The 18,066-nt window shown below is 41.3% G+C and overlaps 1 protein-coding gene across 3 annotated transcripts in view; it reads right to left on the bottom strand.

Moving 5' to 3' along the window:
• Nucleotides 1-1,822: 1,822 nt before the first annotated feature.
• Nucleotides 1,823-18,066, bottom strand: part of zmym4.1 (zinc finger MYM-type containing 4, tandem duplicate 1) — a 122,491-nt gene continuing 106,247 nt past the window's right edge. Inside the window, exons 22-29 of one of the 3 annotated variants that reach the window (XM_060904737.1) lie at nucleotides 16,160-16,363; nucleotides 15,966-16,072; nucleotides 15,559-15,709; nucleotides 14,159-14,310; nucleotides 13,923-14,037; nucleotides 11,828-12,076; nucleotides 11,585-11,726; nucleotides 1,823-3,183 (exon numbers count right to left, since the gene is read on the bottom strand). In XM_060904737.1, the coding sequence (XP_060760720.1) occupies nucleotides 2,970-3,183; nucleotides 11,585-11,726; nucleotides 11,828-12,076; nucleotides 13,923-14,037; nucleotides 14,159-14,310; nucleotides 15,559-15,709; nucleotides 15,966-16,072; nucleotides 16,160-16,363 (1,334 nt within the window). In that variant the 3' untranslated portion in view covers nucleotides 1,823-2,969. The remainder of the gene's footprint in view (nucleotides 3,184-11,584; nucleotides 11,727-11,827; nucleotides 12,077-13,922; nucleotides 14,038-14,158; nucleotides 14,311-15,558; nucleotides 15,710-15,965; nucleotides 16,073-16,159; nucleotides 16,364-18,066) is intronic. The other 2 variants (XM_060904738.1, XM_060904739.1) reach the window with 2 other exon arrangements.

Below are 18,066 nucleotides of genomic sequence, written 5' to 3'. Positions count from 1 at the left end.
ATCAAAATATTTCACCCAGTGTGTTTTCTTACCAAAAGGAACATAAAAACAAAAATGCATCATGATCGGAGGAACTTTTCATTTTTAGGGGGCAACTGATGCACCCTACTACTCACGGTATATGAGCTCATAGCCTAGTACTAGAGGAGCCAATCAGAGTGTGCGACTGCTCATATCTAGGGACCGTGGATTGAATAATAGACTGGTACCAAAATCCAGAATTGCGACACCCAAAGGCATTTTTGAGACAAAGTCGGCAAACAGTCTTATTTTGTCAATTTGGGTGTGCCGAATTCAAATCTGCAATATGCCGAGCTCTATCTGACCTCTGTTGACCTCTAGAGGTCATTGAACTTTGGGCCTGTAAACGTCTCAGCTGAACCCAGTTTCTCAGCTTTCTAAGGAATGACATGTACTAAAATGATTAATGAAGTTAGCAAATGGCCTTGTTTGTTAAATGTTTGGGTGCTGAATTCATTTTTCATTTGTAAAACGACATATGACCTCTGATAACCTCAAGGTCATTAAACTTGGCCTATAAGGCCTATGCATTTAACGGCATTTTTAAACTGACTTTACTCCCCCAAAAAGAATATGAACAGACAAAAAACAAATAGAAAGCAACAAATACAACATTAAATGCCAGTCCATGTACATGTGACTTACTTTTCACAATGAGAATGCCTAGGCGATCACCTTACATAACATTGCATTACATTTAGCGGTTATTGTTTATACAAAGCTACTGAAAAAAGGACAGATTCAGCAGCATACAAAATGTGGGGGCGTACAGGGTATACAGGTTAATCAGGGTTAGTATATATGAGAGTTTTTTTCTTTGTTTGTTTTTTGTTTTAAAAGGGGTAAAGCCTTTACAAAAATCAAACAACAAAGAAAAAAACTCTCATATATCCTAACCCTGATGAACCTGTATACCCTGTATGCCCCCACATTTTGTATGCTGCTGAATCTGTCCTTTTTTCAGTAGCTTTGTATAAACAATAACCGCTAAATGTAATGCAATGTTATGTAAGGTGATCGCCTCGGCATTCTCATAGTGAAAAGTAAGTCACATGTACATGGACTGGCATTTAATGTTGTATTTGTTGCTTTCTATTTGTTTTTTGTCTGTTCATATTCTTTTTGGGGGAGTAAAGTCAGTTTAAAAATGCCGTTAAATGCATAGGCCTTATAGGCCAAGTTTAATGACCTTGAGGTTATCAGAGGTCATATGTCGTTTTACAAATGAAAAATGAATTCAGCACCCAAACATTTAACAAACAAGACCATTTGCTAACTTCATTAATCATTTTAGTACATTTCATTCCTTAGAAAGCTGAGAAACTGGGTTCAGCTGAGATGTTTACAGGCCCAAAGTTCAATGACCTCTAGAGGTCAACAGAGGTCAGATAGAGCTCGGCCTATTGCAGATTTGAATTCGGCACACCCAAATTGACAAAATAAGACTGTTTGCCGACTTTGTCTCAAAAATGCCTTTAACTCCTTAAATAAGCACTTTTTTGAATTTTGGTACCAGTCTATAATAAGTGTTATTCTGTCATTTGGCACTAAAACTCTCTTGTATAGTAGTTCAGCACTTCTTGTACGTCGTTCTGGGTAAGAGCATCTGCTAAATGCCATGTAGCGCAACATTAACTAAAGCTCTTGAACTGTATTTATGAGATTTTTTTTTGCATTGCGCTGCTGCCACGATTGGCTGATTAGATAACTGCACGAACATGCATTCCTCATAAATTGGATGGTGAGAAAATTACATAATGAACAGACAAGTTCGAAAAAGACATGCATACAAATAGAGTCTGAGTTTGATAAACAAGCAAAATATAGACACCAAACACGAAATATTTTTCATCATTTTGTGGTAAATCCTAACTCCGAAGACTCACAATTGGTAAAGTACAACACTTTAATCCTTCTATTTAATAATATAAAAATGTTCTAACGTACGAGTCAAAAGAAACAAACAGCTGACGGGACACAAAAATCACTCAAGCATTTTTGTGTGCGTGTTGCGATAGTGTATAACAAAAACTTGTGCTGAGTGACAAACAGATAACGACGTCTCCTTCACTTCACACACATCAGCGGGGCCGATTCAATTCTTACATCAAACTGTACAAAATAATATCAAAAAAGACTAAATGCACATCTTGGTATGGAGTTGTGCGTAAACGTACTGTATAGAAAGGAAACGACATGATGTGCAGCTACATTGTCCAAAAAAAAAAAAAAAAAAAAAATGAAGTATCCTTTTCAAAAATCATGATTGTTTAATTAATTCTTTAACTACTAAAAGGAGTTCCTAGCGTATGTTTTTAGCCATAATAAAAAAAAAAAAAAAAAAACACCGACTCAAACTCAATCTGGGAGAAGTGTAGAAATTTTGAGACACGCATGGAGTCTGACGTCAGAAAACCAAACTAAACATTCATTCAAAAAATGTAATACATACTCTCATAGCAATGAGAGAAACTTCGAAACAGACAGACAATCTACTGTAGAGTTGACGAATACAACAAGGAGAATGAATATGAATTAGCTTTACAGTAGCAGGAAATTGAAAAGCACTATAATACAGTTAGGATCATGCTCGGTCACTCGGAATTGAAGTGACTTTTCAAAATGTGTCAAATATTAATTATAATGGTGTGATTTCAGAAAAATGGGGCGCTGAATTCGATAAACGTGAACCGTTCTAAACAGAAAATTGAATAAAAGCACCGCAGAATGATTTACAGGATTGAAATGAAGATTGTGCGCTCGTGGATTTGAAGTCCGGCCATGTTCTGATTACTGAGCACCGCTACGTCCTTAACGTCTCCAACGTCATAGCAAGCACTCGGAACAGCTATGGAATACAAAAAGAACCGTTCCAGAGGATTTGAGCTCCTGCGAGAACAGAAGCACTCTACTGCTTTTAAGTCTGTAAAAGTGCAATCACTGCTGCATTATTCTGAATCACTTTGGTTCTCTGGGTCAGACGTGTTCAGGGGCTTCTCTCTCTCGAGGTGGATCTCTCGAACGGTGAGGATGCGAGTGAGCATGCTCCCCAGCTCTTCGTCATCCAGTGACATGTGGGAGAACCACAACGGGCTGTTGGGGACACACGAGCGCTCGGGACGCAGGTAAAACACGGATGTACGCTGCTTTACCATGCTTGAGCTGGAAGAATCAAAAGGCTTGTGTTAGACTGCAATGCAATACGACAATATATATTTAAGAAACACCCCCCACACACACACACATTTGCAAGTTATGAAACGAAAGAAAAATAAAAATGAAGGTACGAAAGGAAGAAATTCTACAAAAGGTATCAAGGGGCTGTTTCACAATCATGGTTGTGTTTTTGAATAACACCAACTAACTCCTGTAACTTGGTCCACAGCGTTCAAGATCATTTTTTTTTTTGTGTAGCAATTCCAAAATTTTGTGTAGCATTTTTTTGTTTCAATACATATTAAGTAATAAATGTGCGAGTGAGGGTGGCACGGTGGTGTAGTGGTTAGCGCTGTCGCTTCACAGCAAGAAGGTCCTGGGTTTGAGCCCCGGGGCCGGCGAGGGCCTTTCTGTGTGGAGTTTGCATGTTCTCCCCGTGTCCGCGTGGGTTTCCTCCGGGTGCTCCGGTTTCCCCCACAGTCCAAAGACATGCAGGTTAGGTTAACTGGTGACTCTAAATTGACCGTAGGTGTGAATGTGAGTGTGAATGGTTGTCTGTGTCTATGTGTCAGCCCTGTGATGACCTGGCGACTTGTCCAGGGTGTACCCCGCCTTTCGCCCGTAGTCAGCTGGGATAGGCTCCAGCTTGCCTGCCACCCTGTAGAAGGATAAAGCGGCTACAGATAATGAGATGAGATGAGTTCTGAGTAATATTAAGAAAGGTTTTGGTGGACTTCTAAAGTTCATGAATAATGCTTAAAAGTTATAATGCCCCAATGAAGTTCAAGGCGAAGTCCGACAACGTAATGGCTTATTTGATATTCAGTTTTAATTTGTGCAAATAAACGTTGACATTCCGTTTCAAATACTGGATTCCGTGTTTTCCGTCTGTTTACCGCGATTGCGGAACACTGTCGTCTCTATATTATTATTAATTTATTTATCCATCCATCCCCTGCTGGACAATCAGCGACTGACTAACCCAGTTACCCTGGGAACGTTAGGAAATAAGGAAAGCTTATAATTTTCTTTAGAGGTGTTAGCCAACTTTTTGCATCACATTTCTACGCAACACACCAGGAAAATTGGTTAGCAATTCTTCAAAATTGGGTCGCATTTTGCAACGCGATACCGGCCATCTTGAACGCTGTAGGTCCAGTATATACACACGCACACAAGTTTCTGATACCTTATTTTACAGGGACACACCAGCCCTAATGACAGCAGTAATGTGTCTTATAACTTCGTATAAACATGTTTAAGAGTCAAACGCAGCTCAGTTTTGACCCTGTGGTCATTTCATTTCATTCTACTTTAATTATTACACTTAGATTTTACTGGTTAAATTCAAAATTGCATTTTATTTTTATTTTGTTTTTTAGCACTAAGTTTGACTTTGGGACATATACAGTACTTTCATTCAAAACAGAAAGATATTTCAGCGGAAGTTACTTTTTTTGTAAACTAGGTGGCTCTGACAGGATTTTTTTGTCCGTCAAAAATGTCCTCTCCAGAAAAACACTCACCGTATGATGAGGTTGTAAATTATTTAAGAACATATTTGAGTCTTTTGAAGCAGAAGGCTCTGTTGTTGCACAGTAAAAACCAGGACTTGAAACAGACACGAGACACTTTTGCAGCAGAGCTTCACATGTGGTTGAAATGTGAGTCCGTCAGAAAGTGTCCTCTCTGTAAAACCTACAAAGATCAACACCACTTCAGGGGTTATTAGATTTACCACCGTGTACAAACACCGCTGCACAATATGTACTTAAAATCGCATCCATTTCAAACGTTTTTCTTTTTTTTTTTTTTTTACTTTGTATCCCTTGTGGACGATAAGAAAGGTGGTCAGTTTTAGAAACACACTTTAAACCCCTTACACCGATGTCATGTTTACCTTAGCAACCATCACTACCCTAGACCTGGGGGACAAGCGAACTTTGTTTACCTACTGAAGCCAAGCGAAGATGTCCGGCATGTGTTGCTGTTGTCCGAAGAACTTAAAGAAGAACTACAGCTTAAAAAAAAAGCTCTACGACTGGATTACTTGGATAACCTTAGTCAAAAAGAAGCAAAGGATAAATATACGTGGAAATTAGAGTTTATTAGCGGTTCTGATCCATACAAAATTCCTCAAAACGACTGGAGTGACGGTGCAGATTTGTGGCCTAGCATTAGCTACATGTTGGAACATGCCTTCTTTTTCCCCCGAAGAGTACCGACATGGAAGAACAGCTCTCATCTCATCTCATTATCTCTAGCCGCTTTATCCTTCTACAGGGTCGCAGGCAAGCTGGAGCCTATCCCAGCTGACTACAGGCGAAAGGCGGGGTACACCCTGGACAAGTCGCCAGGTCATCACAGGGCTGACACATAGACACAGACAACCATTCACACTCACATTCACACCTACGGTCAATTTAGAGTCACCAGTTAACCTAACCTGCATGTCTTTGGATTGTGGGGGAAACCGGAGCACCCGGAGGAAACCCACGCGGACACGGGGAGAACATGCAAACTCCGCACAGAAAGGCCCTCGCCGGCTACGGGGCTCGAACCCGGACCTTCTTGCTGTGAGGTGACAGCGCTAACCACTACACCACCGTGCCGCCCTGGAAGAACAGTTTAAAAAATAAAAAATAATACAGAAGCAAGAAAACCTTCTTTGTGTAAAGACTCCCCCCTTGGAGAGTAAAAGCCAAAGCATTTACTCTCAAAGGACTCCGACCTGAACTGTGGGCTAGATGGTATTCCCGCCACTCCATTTCTCAACAACTCCAAGGACATCTTGTTACACAGCTATCTGCACTCTCATTTATAGATTGATGCTTATTTTTATTCAAACAATATCTGAAGTATGATTTGTAAAATAACAAAATATCTTACTTGAGACTTTCAAACAATATTCTAAGATTTTATTTTTATCTATCCAATAGTGGATGGAACAATAATTACAAACGCTAACAATCAGCACATTCCAGTTGTAGCTATGGTCATATAGTAACTATAATCACCCTTGCAATAATAATTTCAAGACATGGTTAATGTTCAGTTCCCTCTTCATTTATTCTCTATTCAAAAGGCACAGGTTGATCAGTGTGTAACGGACAATCACAAGTTTATCCAAAATAGTTTTTCCTGCCTTAATCGATTTCCATTTCACATGCGTGCAACTGTTCCAAAGTGAAGTCTGTGTGTGTTTTCAGGCTTAGCTCCTCTCGTTGTATTCCCTTTAATCACTGATTTCTTTGCCGTTCTTGAAGAATTTGCTTCCCTGTTCAAATTTTTCTCAATAGTAGGGACACGGTAATAACTTCTGTTTGAACGATTTGAACAACCAAAAACAGCACAAAAATGAACCATATTGAAGACAGATTAAGCCTTGCTTACACGAAAGACTGTCTGTTTGACCCTTAGGTGAAATTATCACATGATGCGTGATGTCATGCACAAGGGGTCTATATGCTGTCTTCTCGCCACAAGTAACACGGCAAGTAATATGACCTGTAGCGCTGAAATTCTGCGCAGTTCATTTCCATCTCAAAAGGTCATTTTTGGCAGCAGAGAGAAACAAAAATCTGAGGTTTGATTTTTGGATGACTGTGGACCCAAAAAGTAAACCCTGATTGTGAAACAGCCCCAAGAATGTATAAAGATCAACAGTAGATCGTTTTTAGTTCTGAAAGAGGAAAAAGGATGGTTATAGAAAAATACCCCAGTATAAACAAATATAAGAAGTAAGGAATCAGGTTTGATTCTTCATATTCCACAGCAAGTTGCCAAAGATGATATTTTATAAACAATAATACACCTTACTTTATCAGTATGTAGTTACATTTAACACATTGTGGAGTTCTGTGAAACAAATTCGCTCCTGTTATCACTTGCATTATAGCAACTACAAACATCATTTCTAAATCTCGTCATATTACAGAGAAACCAGAAAACAAAGTCGTCCGTCTTGAAGCCTTTCTAGGCACGGAAAACTGACTGATTGTTACAAAGCACTAATACTGGAGACTCCTTCCCTAAATGTGAAATAAAAACATCTCGCTACAGAAAGCTTTACCACATCAATACTTTCTGCGCATTCCATTTGAACTCGCAAGTCAGAATTACAACTCGGAATTTCGGAAGAACCTCATCAACCCCGACCTCGAAATCCAAGATGGCTGCTGCGCGCATCAACAGTTCTCATCTCATCTCATTATTTCTAGCCGCTTTATCCTGTTCTACAGGGTCGCAGGCAAGCTGGAGCCTATCCCAGCTGACTACGGGTGAAAGGCGGGGTACACCCTGGACAAGTCGCCAGGTCATCACAGGGCTGACACAGAGACAAACAACCATTCACACTCACACTCACACCTACGCTCAATTTAGAGTCACCAGTTAACCTAACCTGCATGTCTTTGGACTGTGGGGGAAACCGGAGCACCCGGAGGAAACCCACGCGGACACGGGGAGAACATGCAAACTCCGCACAGAAAGGCCCTCGCCGGCCACGGGGCTCGAACCCGGACCTTCTTGCTGTGAGGCGACAGCGCTAACCACTACACCACCGTGCCGCCGCATCAACAGTTAAAAAAAAAAAAAAACCCAGCAGTAATATAATTAAATAATATTGGCTGGCTTTGAGTGGTCCATCAGATATATTCCATTCAGCTAGCATGATATTTAACGAGACAAGTTCAATACCAAGTGAGCCGAATGGAATATATCTGATAAACCACTTAACACCAGCCAATATTATTTATTATTATGCATACACATTCCTTTTGGATCTGTGGTTGGTAGAAGAGATCAACTGGACTTGCTTGAAAAGTCTTGAAGACGTTTCGCCTCTCGTCCAAAAGGCATCCTCAGTTTTGTCTGTCTAATAGGGAGTATCAAGTATTTATCCTCTCATGGATCATCATAGAATCCGAATCAGAATGCTGATGGCTGCATTGTAGGTGGCTGATAGATGTCATAGACACCCACCTCTGTTCAGTGATGGTCGTTCCAGGTTGACAAAAATGAACGATCCTCTCTGGCTAAGATGTCTGCCAGTTTTCTGGAAGTCCTCTCATACTCCCGCACCAGTCGAGGGGAACTCATCCCAAAGTGCGTAGAAACATATCTGTGAAGATACTCAGTCATCCAGGTACATAGTAATCTGTGGTTGGTAGAAGAGAGCAACTGGACTTGCTTGAAAAGTCTTGAAGACTTTCTAGAAGAGAGCAACTAGACTTGCTTGAAAAGTCTTGAAGACTTTCTAGAAGAGAGCAACTAGACTTGCTTGAAAAGTCTTGAAGACTTTTCAAGCAAGTCCAGTTGCTCTCTTCTACCAACCACAGATTACTATGTACCTGGATGACTGAGTATCTTCACAGATATGTTTCTACGCACTTTGGGATGAGTTCCCTTCGACTGGTGCGGGAGTATGAGAGGACTTCCAGAAAACTGGCAGACATCTTAGCCGGAGAGGATCATTCATTTTTGTCAACCTGGAACGACCATCACTGAACAGAGGTGGGTGTCTATGACATCTATCAGCCACCTACAATGCAGCCATCAGCATTCTGATTCGGATTCTATGATGATCCATGAGAGGATAAATACTTGATACTCCCTATTAAACAGACAGAACTGAGGATGCCTTTTGGACGAGAGGCGAAACGTCTTCAAGACTTTTCAAGCAAGTCCAGTTGCTCTCTTCTACCAACCACAGATTACTATGTACCTGGATGACTGAGTATCTTCACAGATACATTCCTTTCGGATGTTCAACGCATCTTTCTCTTTCAAAATTCTATCAAAATCTTCTGTATTTAACAAAGCAAACCTGGCGGCCATGTTTATTTACAAACTGTCACAGTTGCTCGCTAGCGCGGATGTTTTACGTCTCCGACGTGCGACGTCATGTTCTGACAACCATGCAATATCGTAAACCGTATTCGACACTCATTCTACATTGGGTAGAGTGACGTAATACACGTACGATAAGCGATATGATAATATTGCATGCTATTGAACCAAATGAATGAAACATGCTAGAAGGGAATAGAACATATGAAAAAGTGTCCTACATGTTTAATAATATTTATGAACACTTGCGTCTTATTTGTGTGTCATTAAATCATTCGTGCACACAGTGGTGTCCAATGTCTGTCTATGGACACACTGCTACGGTATTTGTATGCAGGAAATACCATGTGATACGTTATCAACTGGTATTGCACAAATGGCACCCATCTTAGCATTTTGACTACTGGAATTCAGGTGAAACGTCATTCCTAGTTCCGACTTCCGAGGAAAATGGAAGTCTTTGGTAAACAAACACGTTTTTAAAATTAGCGAAATGATCATCACAAAACCTCTGGTTTGAATTACAGCCAGTGTTGTTGTCGAGTCACTAAACCTGGAGTCCAAGTCCAGTCTCGAGTCCCCAGTGTTCAAGTCCGAGTCATTAAAAAAAAAAATTTGAGTCGAGTCCAAGAACAACATTCCAACCGCACCATGTGACGGTGGCTGTTTTAGCGCCATTAACATTAGTTTGTTCCTGAACATGACGTATGAACAGGTGAATGTGCTTCTCTTTGTCAGGGAGTGTGAAGTATTCTGTCAGAGATGGTTGGGAGACGGATGTAAGTGCAGAAGGTGTGTTTATTAATACAAGTGAAGACGGTAAACAATCCAGAACGGCAGGCAAAATTGTAAAACGGTGAAACGGGCAATAGGTTGAGCGAGGCACAAACATGCTATCGTAGACTCGGCACAATCAAAGACGAGAAACAGGAAATCAGGGATCAGCAAACCAAACAAGGAAATAAGGCTTGGTAATGTATCAGTAACGCAACTCAATACTTCGCAAAGTAAGTGTGTTTTCACAGTTTTTATATCGGTGTGCTGATTGCGCCTTAATCCTGTGCAGGTGCGAGTCGTTTACGGTGAGCGCGTGAGAGTCCGCTTGGCGTGCGCACTGTCCAGAGTGCACCCAAGTGTCTATCTGATGCACGTGCCAAGGCGCGCAGGTACAGTATGATACTCATCTCATCTCATTATCTCTAGCCGCTTTATCCTTCTACAGGGTCGCAGGCAAGCTGGAGCCTATCCCAGCTGACTACGGGCGAAAGGCGGGGTACACCCTGGACAAGTCGCCAGGTCATCACAGGGCTGACACAGACACAGACAACCATTCACACTCACACCTACGGTCAATTTAGAGTCACCAGTTAACCTAACCTGCATGTCTTTGGACTGTGGGGGAAACTGGAGCACCCGGAGGAAACCCACGCGGACACGGGGAGAACATGCAAACTCCACACAGAAAGGCCCTCGCCGGCCCCGGGGCTCGAACCCAGGACCTTCTTGCTGTGAGGCGACAGCGCTAACCACTACACCACCGTGCCGCCTACAGTATGATACTCTTGAACGAAATTAGTATAAGAATTAATGTAACTATAAATATCTTATGGCAAATTATTATGGCATGTTACAAAAAATAAAGAAAAAATCCGAGTCCTCGTCTCTAGTTTACGAGTCCGAATGTAGTTGATGCACGAGTCTGAGTCCAAGTGCGAGTCATCAGTGCTCAAGTCCAAGTCAAGTCATGAGTCCTTAAAATTAGGCCACGAGTCCTGGACTCGAGTACTACAAGCCTGATTAAAGACGGCACCATTTTCAGAGCTGGTGTTACTGAATATTCTGACGAATCAGCTCTAAGAATTCTTTGGGGATCGGGCCACAATACACTACCGTTCAAAAGTTTGGGGTCACCCAGACAATTTTGTGTTTTCCATGAAAAGTCACACTTTTATTTCCCACCATAAGTTGTAAAATGAATAGAAAATATAGTCAAGACATTTTTCTGGCCATTTTGAGCATTTAATCGACCCCACAAATGTGATGCTCCAGAAACTCAATCTGCTCAAAGGAAGGTCAGTTTTATAGCTTCTCTAAAGAGCTCAACTGTTTTCAGCTGTGCTAACATGATTGTACAAGGGTTTTCTAATCATCCATTAGCCTTCTGAGGCAATGAGCAAACACATTGTACCATTAGAACACTGGAGTGAGAGTTGCTGGAAATGGGCCTCTATACACCTATGGAGATATTGCACCAAAAACCACACATTTGCAGCTAGAATAGTCATTTACCACATTAGCAATGTATAGAGTGGATTTCTGATTAGTTTAAAGTGATCTTCATTGAAAAGAACAGTGCTTTTCTTTCAAAAATAAGGACATTTCAAAGTGACCCCAAACTTTTGAACGGTAGTGCGTGCCACCTCATCAGTACTGTAATTATTTTCACTATAACAGCATGTCTTGTCATATTTTACTCCTTACTCCTGAGCCAGTGTTACAAAATAAGAGTTCTGAGCACTGAATTATGAATACAGCATCCCCAAGATGATTGCCATACCATTTGGAGAGATAGAACTCATAGAGTCTAACAGGGCAGTGGAGAGGGTTTTCTGCATTCTCCTGCATCTCCAGCACCACGCCTTCTTCCTCTTCGTCTTCTCTTTTCCTCTTGGCAGGGACACCATCGTCATCTTCATTCGCTGTAAGAAGTACAGAGAAGTAATCCAAACATGAGTGTTTAACAGTTAATTATTATTTTTTTTTATTGGTGCATTAATCAATTCTTCAGGAAAACACGAACATGTATTTTTGTTTTCTTTGTGCACGGGAGGGTAGAAGCGGAGGCAGGACATCTTGCTCCCGTTGCTGTGTGTACGAGTGCACCGCATGATGTGGGCGAAGGAAAGGCGCCGGTGCTGTGCGACAGTCTTGAAGTCGAAGAACTTGGTGCAGAAGTAAAGCAGAGTGTTGAGGAGCACGCTCGGGGAGAAAGCACCCAGCTGCTTACACTCCCACAGATACTCTTCCTCCACTCGAGAGTGTATGTACCCTGGGCGCGCATGCAAACACACACACACACACCATATGGGGAAGCATTAGTACAGTGGTGCTTGAAAGTTTGCAAACCCTTTAGAATTTTCTATATTTCTGCGTAAATATGACCTAAAACATCATCAGATTTTCACACAAGTCCTAAAAGTAGATAAAGAGAACCCAGTTCAACAAATGAGACAAAAATATTATACTTGCTCATTTATTTATTGAGGAAAACGATCCAATATTACATACCTGTGAGTGGCAAAAGTATGTGAACCTCTAGGATTAGCAGTTAATTTGAAGGTGAAATTAGAGTCAGGTGTTTTCAATCAATGGGATGACAATCAGGTGTGAGTGGGCACCCTGTTTTATTTAAAGAACAGGGATCTATCAAAGTCTGATCTTCACAACACATGTTTGTGGAAGTGTATCATGGCACGAACAAAGGAGATTTCTGAGGACCTCAGAAAAAGTGTTGTTGATGCTCATCAGGCTGGAAAAGGTTACAAAACCATCTCTAAAGAGTTTGGACTCCACCAATCCACAGTCAGACAGATTGTGTACAAATGGAGGAAATTCAAGACCATTGTTACCCTCCCCAGGAGTGGTCGACCAACAAAGATCACCCCAAGAGCAAGGCATGTAATAGTCGGCGAGATCACAAAGGACCCCAGGGTAACTTCTAAGCAACTGAAGGCCTCTCTCACATTGGCTAATGTTTAATGTTCATGAGTCCACCATCAGGAGAACACTGAACAACAATGGTGTGCATGGCAGGGTTGCAAGGAGAAAGCCACTGCTCTCCAAAAAGAACATTGCTGCTCGTCTGCAGTTTGCTAAAGATCACATGGACAAGCCAGAAGGCTATTGGAAAAATGTTTTGTGGATGGATGAGACCAAAATCAAACTTTTTGGTTTAAATGAGAAGCGTTATGTTTGAAGAAAGGAAAACACTGCATTCCAGCATGAGAACCTTATCCCATCTGTGAAACATGGTGGTGGTAGTATCATGGTTTGGGCCTGTTTTGCTGCATCTGGGCCAGGACGGCTTGCCATCATTGATGGAACAATGAATTCTGAATTATACTAGTGAATTCTAAAGGAAAATGTCAGGACATCTGTCCATGAACTGAATCTCAAGAGAAGGTGGGTCATGCAGCAAGACAACGACCCTAAGCACACAAGTCGTTCTACCGAAGAATGGTTAAAGAAGAATAAAGTTAATGTTTTGGAATGGCCAAGTCAAAGTCCTGACCTTAATCCAATGGAAATGTTGTGGAAGGACCTGAAGAGAGCAGTTCATGTGAGGAAACCCACCAACATCCCAGAGTTGAAGCTGTTCTGTACGGAGGAACGGGCTAAAATTCCTCCAAGCCGGTGTGCAGGACTGATCAACAGTTACCGCAAACGTTTAGTTGCAGTTATTGCTGCACAAGGGGGTCACACCAGATACTGAAAGCAAAGGTTCACATACTTTTGCCACTCACAGATATGTAATATTGGATCATTTTCCTCAATACATAAATGACCAAGTATAATATTTTTGTCTCATTTGTTTAACTGGGTTCTCTTTATCTACTTTGAGGACTTGTGTGAAAGTCTGATGATGTTTTAGGTCATATTTATGCAGAAATATAGAAAATTCTAAAGGATTCATAAACTTTCAAGCACCACCGTACACAATTTTAAATTTCAACTCAAATATCGATGTATAATTTCTATATGTCAATAATTAAAAGTGAAGAGAAAAGGAGGGATATTTCTAATTGTGCTTTAATTAGTTGATCCAGGACATATTTTTTTTCATAAATTAGGTCTTCTACGACACGTTAGTAAGATAAATTATGGATGTATCTCACCACTAGGAAGTATCGTGGGTTTCCAGTCTGTCAGTAACCTGGACATAGTTTGAGTGAATTTAGTGTAAAATAAGTCCGTGAAGATATTCTCCATTCTGCCATTTTCAAAAAGGTGCTGCACAGAAAAGAAACAAATAATCTTGATTTAAAATGTTTGATATTTGGACAAAACATGAGCGCGTCTTAAATTATTGTGCTTTATTTTCTGAATACACCATTTTAACACCGTTCCTTACCTGCTGAATGCCTAAGCAGAGGTAATAGATGCTGTCTGGACTGTACGTTTCTCCATTCGGGCGGCGAACTTCACTGACGAATTTGCAGAGGCCGTAACTTAGCTCAGCCGTGCTGCACTGTAACACGTCCTCCTTTATCGTTATGTTCCGCGCTGGTTGAGAAAATGGGAGGAAAGACAAGCTTTAGATAGCCAGGTGTTTAAATAAATCAATTTTTTTTTTTAAGTTATTCCACAAAATCAAGTCATGTATGAGCTGATAGCCGATGAGGCATGTAGCGCCAAGTTGGCTATAAGCCATATACAATGAGATTATGGATAGAATAACAGTTATTCCACTCATTCACTGGATTTTGAGAAATGGAGCATTTTTAAATTTTTGCAAATTCGATAAATAAGACTTTATACAAAACGGCCAACAAAATAATTTCCATTTAGAATGTAAACAAACCGGCAAAACGACAGGAGCAATTTGTGAAAAATGCGATAATTATTTTAAAAAAATTTTAAAAAAAGAAACGTTCTTCCTATCAAATACTTTTATTCCATATTTTGTTGCTTTTTTTTGGGGGGGGGGGGGTTGTTTTTGAGTAGAGTTTTTATTTCGTCCTCAGTTTGTTTCACAATCACGCTCCGCCATTTTGTTTTTCTCTAGTCATGGTATATGAGCTGATAGCCTAGTAGTAGAGTAGCCAATCAGAGCGTGCGATTGCTCATATCCAGTGAATGTTGATAGGATAAAAATATTTACACACACACACAAACTCGAGGGGTTATAACATGCAAGTAATAAGTAAATAGGTAAATCAAGGTGGTGTCGTGGTTAGTGCTGTCGCCTCACGGCAAGAAGGTTCTGGGTTCGAGCCCAGTGGCCGACGGGGCTTTTCTGTGTGGAGTTTGCATGTTCTCCCCGTGTCTGTGCTCTGGTTTCCCCCACAGTCCAAAGACATGTGGTTCAGTAAACACGATTGGGCTGAAGTGCCCTTGAGCACGCCTCTGGGTATCAGCGTTGCCAGATTGGGAGGTTCCCCGCCCAGTTGGGCGGTTTCAAGTGCATTTTGGTGGGTTTTGAACATATTTTGGGCTGGAAAACGTCAGCAGTAACAGATACTGCTGACGTTTTCCAGCCCAAAATATGTTCAAAACCCACCAAAATGCACTTGAAACCGCCCAACTGGGCGGGAAACCTCCCAATCTGGCAACACTGCTAGGTATGTGTGTGTGCTCATTGCTCACTTGTGTGTGTTCACGGTTTCAAATGGGTTAAACACAGAGGAAACATTTCACTGTGCTCAAGTCTGTGCTTGAGTGTACGTATGATTATTCTTGTAAGTAGAGATATGTAAACAAATAAATAGCAGGTAATCTGGTACACATGTAAGAAAATCAGCCGTGACTCACAGCCAAATTTGGGCATCTCCATTTTCGGCTGCGTTTCCATCCAGCGTACCCAGCTCTTCCAGGCCTGAACGCCGTATTTGGTGTGCAATTTGGACGGGTGGTGAACATCAGCTGCTGATGACTGAGGAGGAGTTTCTGTACGTTTACGAGCCTGCATTTACACACATCACACTCTGAGTTCTCTGAATAGCATTAATACGTCATCAACAAATACAAAGATAAAATCCTACTGATGTCGGATGCGTATGAATACAAGCGTCAGAGCTCAAGCTAGGTTTAAAAGTTTAGCAGTTTTGGCTCCGTGATGCCTATTCCAGCCTGCAGGGCTGGTGAATAAAAGCAGATTACCGTACATTACTCTGTCTTAAGTACAATGAATGGTTGAAGTATGATCATGACGTTCATACTCGTTTTTTCTGAGGGAAACAATCGCGGTTCTTCTTGCGTGTTTTCAGCCTGGTAGGAGTCACGCTCTTGTCCTCTTGTGTGCGTTGTTCTAAATGCTCAAAGCTCTCTGCCAATCACAAATGTCAACCAATAGCAGATCAGCAAGTATACTAAATAAAATACAACTGAAAGTGATGCTCTTCACAGCCCTCACCGACTGGAAAATCTGCCTCCAGGTCCATTTGTGGCTCTTGCGGGGCAGGGCTGGGAGACTGCTGCGCCTGTCCGGATGGAGGCACTTTTTCAGACTCTGAGCTACGTCCCCATCGGGAGGCACTCGAGATGCTGTCGTCCTCCCAACTTAGATGGCTGGAGAGGGCTTCCAAATCGAAATCTTCGATAAAATTATCATCCTGGTCTGAGTGAACAAACACGACAGCAGAGTGGAATGAATTAGAAGTGAGCTACTGAAGTCTTGAAGAATTTGTGCGGTTCGTTTGTAAGAACACCATTTCTACAAGCAAACAGTACATACACACCATATGTGGTGACAACAGATTCTACAGACTCTCACACAGTTCTGGATTATGCGTGAAATATGCACAATTTAAACTTAAAGGAACAGTCCACCGTACTTCCATAATGAAATATGCCCTTATCTGAATTGAGACGAGCTGCTCCGTACCTGTCCGAGCTTTGCGCGACCTCCCAGTCAGTCAGACGCGCTGTCACTCCTGTTAGCAATGTAGCTAGGCTCAGTATGGCCAATGGTATTTTTTGGGGCTGTAGTTAGAGGCGACCAAACTCTTCTGCGTTTTTCCTGTTTACATAGGTTTATATGACCAGTGATATGAAACAAGTTCAGTTACACAAACGTGGCGATTTTCTATGCTATGGAAAGTGCGCACTATAATGACAGGCGTACTAACACCTTCTGCGCGCTTCGGCAGCACATTGATACGGAGCTCAGATATCAATGCGCTGCCGAAGCGCGCAGAAGGTGTTAGTACGCCTGTCATTATAGTGCGGACTTTCCATAGCATAGAAAATCGCTACGTTTCAATTTGTGTAACTGAACTTGTTTCATATCACTGGTCATATAAACCTATGTAAACAGGAAAAACGCGGAAGAGTTTGGTCGCATCTAACTACAGCCCCAAAAAATACCATTGGCCATACTGAGCCTAGCTACATTGCTAACAGGAGTGACAGCGCGTCTGACTGCGTCTGACTGACTGGGAGGTCGCGCAAAGCTCGGAGAGGTACGGATCAGCTCGTCTCAATTCAGATAAGAGCATATTTCATTATGGAAGTACGGTGGACTGTTCCTTTCAGCAAAAGGTTATTTTCAGCTTTACATCCAAAAGGACAGAATATTGGGAGTAAAAACTGACAACTGTTTCTATAATGGCCTAAAAATAGACAAGTATGGTTAGCTGTACTCGTTCTTAGAAAAAAGGTAAGGGTCCGGTCCCACACCGATAACAACTATACCTATAATTACAACTGACTGTCCCTCTTGCTGAATGTAGTTCCAGTCTGGAGCAGTCGCGCCACAAATATATCATCGCGTGGTCCGGACACTCAGGGAATAGAGATGAAAGTGGGGCAAAGGAAAAAACCGTCCCCCAAAAATATTTGAATAACATAACATGCAAAACCCTACATTCTAGTGCATTTTAGTACTTATTTTCACTAAAACAAGTTATAAAACTTTTAAGCCTTTTTCTTTCATGTACATTAATGATTAACATGTCAAAAATATCAAATTTAATTCCCCTAGTTAATGAGTAATTTTCAGGAGTGCGTTTAGAAAACGCGGTGATTTTCCTGCTACACAGTTCATTACTTTGAAAAAATATCAGACAGTTGAAGGTAAACTCAGCAAAATCCCAAAACAGCATTGTTAAAAAGTAAAGGTCTGTTAGAGTTTCTAAAGCTTTCAGGTTTCAATGTTGGGGACATTGAGCCTCGTTTATCAATCTTTTAGTAGAGTTGTGCGTTTGCAGAAGCTAAAGTGAACTAAACATTTCCAATTCAGATTTATGCCAATTGAAGCCAATTGTTGAAGCCAATTGTTTACATTAGTTCGTATTGTCTGTAAATTTAAACACACCAATG

This window comes from Neoarius graeffei, chromosome 22, assembly GCF_027579695.1.
Source record: "Neoarius graeffei isolate fNeoGra1 chromosome 22, fNeoGra1.pri, whole genome shotgun sequence".
NCBI classification, from domain to species: domain Eukaryota; kingdom Metazoa; phylum Chordata; class Actinopteri; order Siluriformes; family Ariidae; genus Neoarius; species Neoarius graeffei.
Note: the sequence above shows the minus strand (reverse complement) of the source record. Positions and strands in the feature narration are given on the sequence as shown.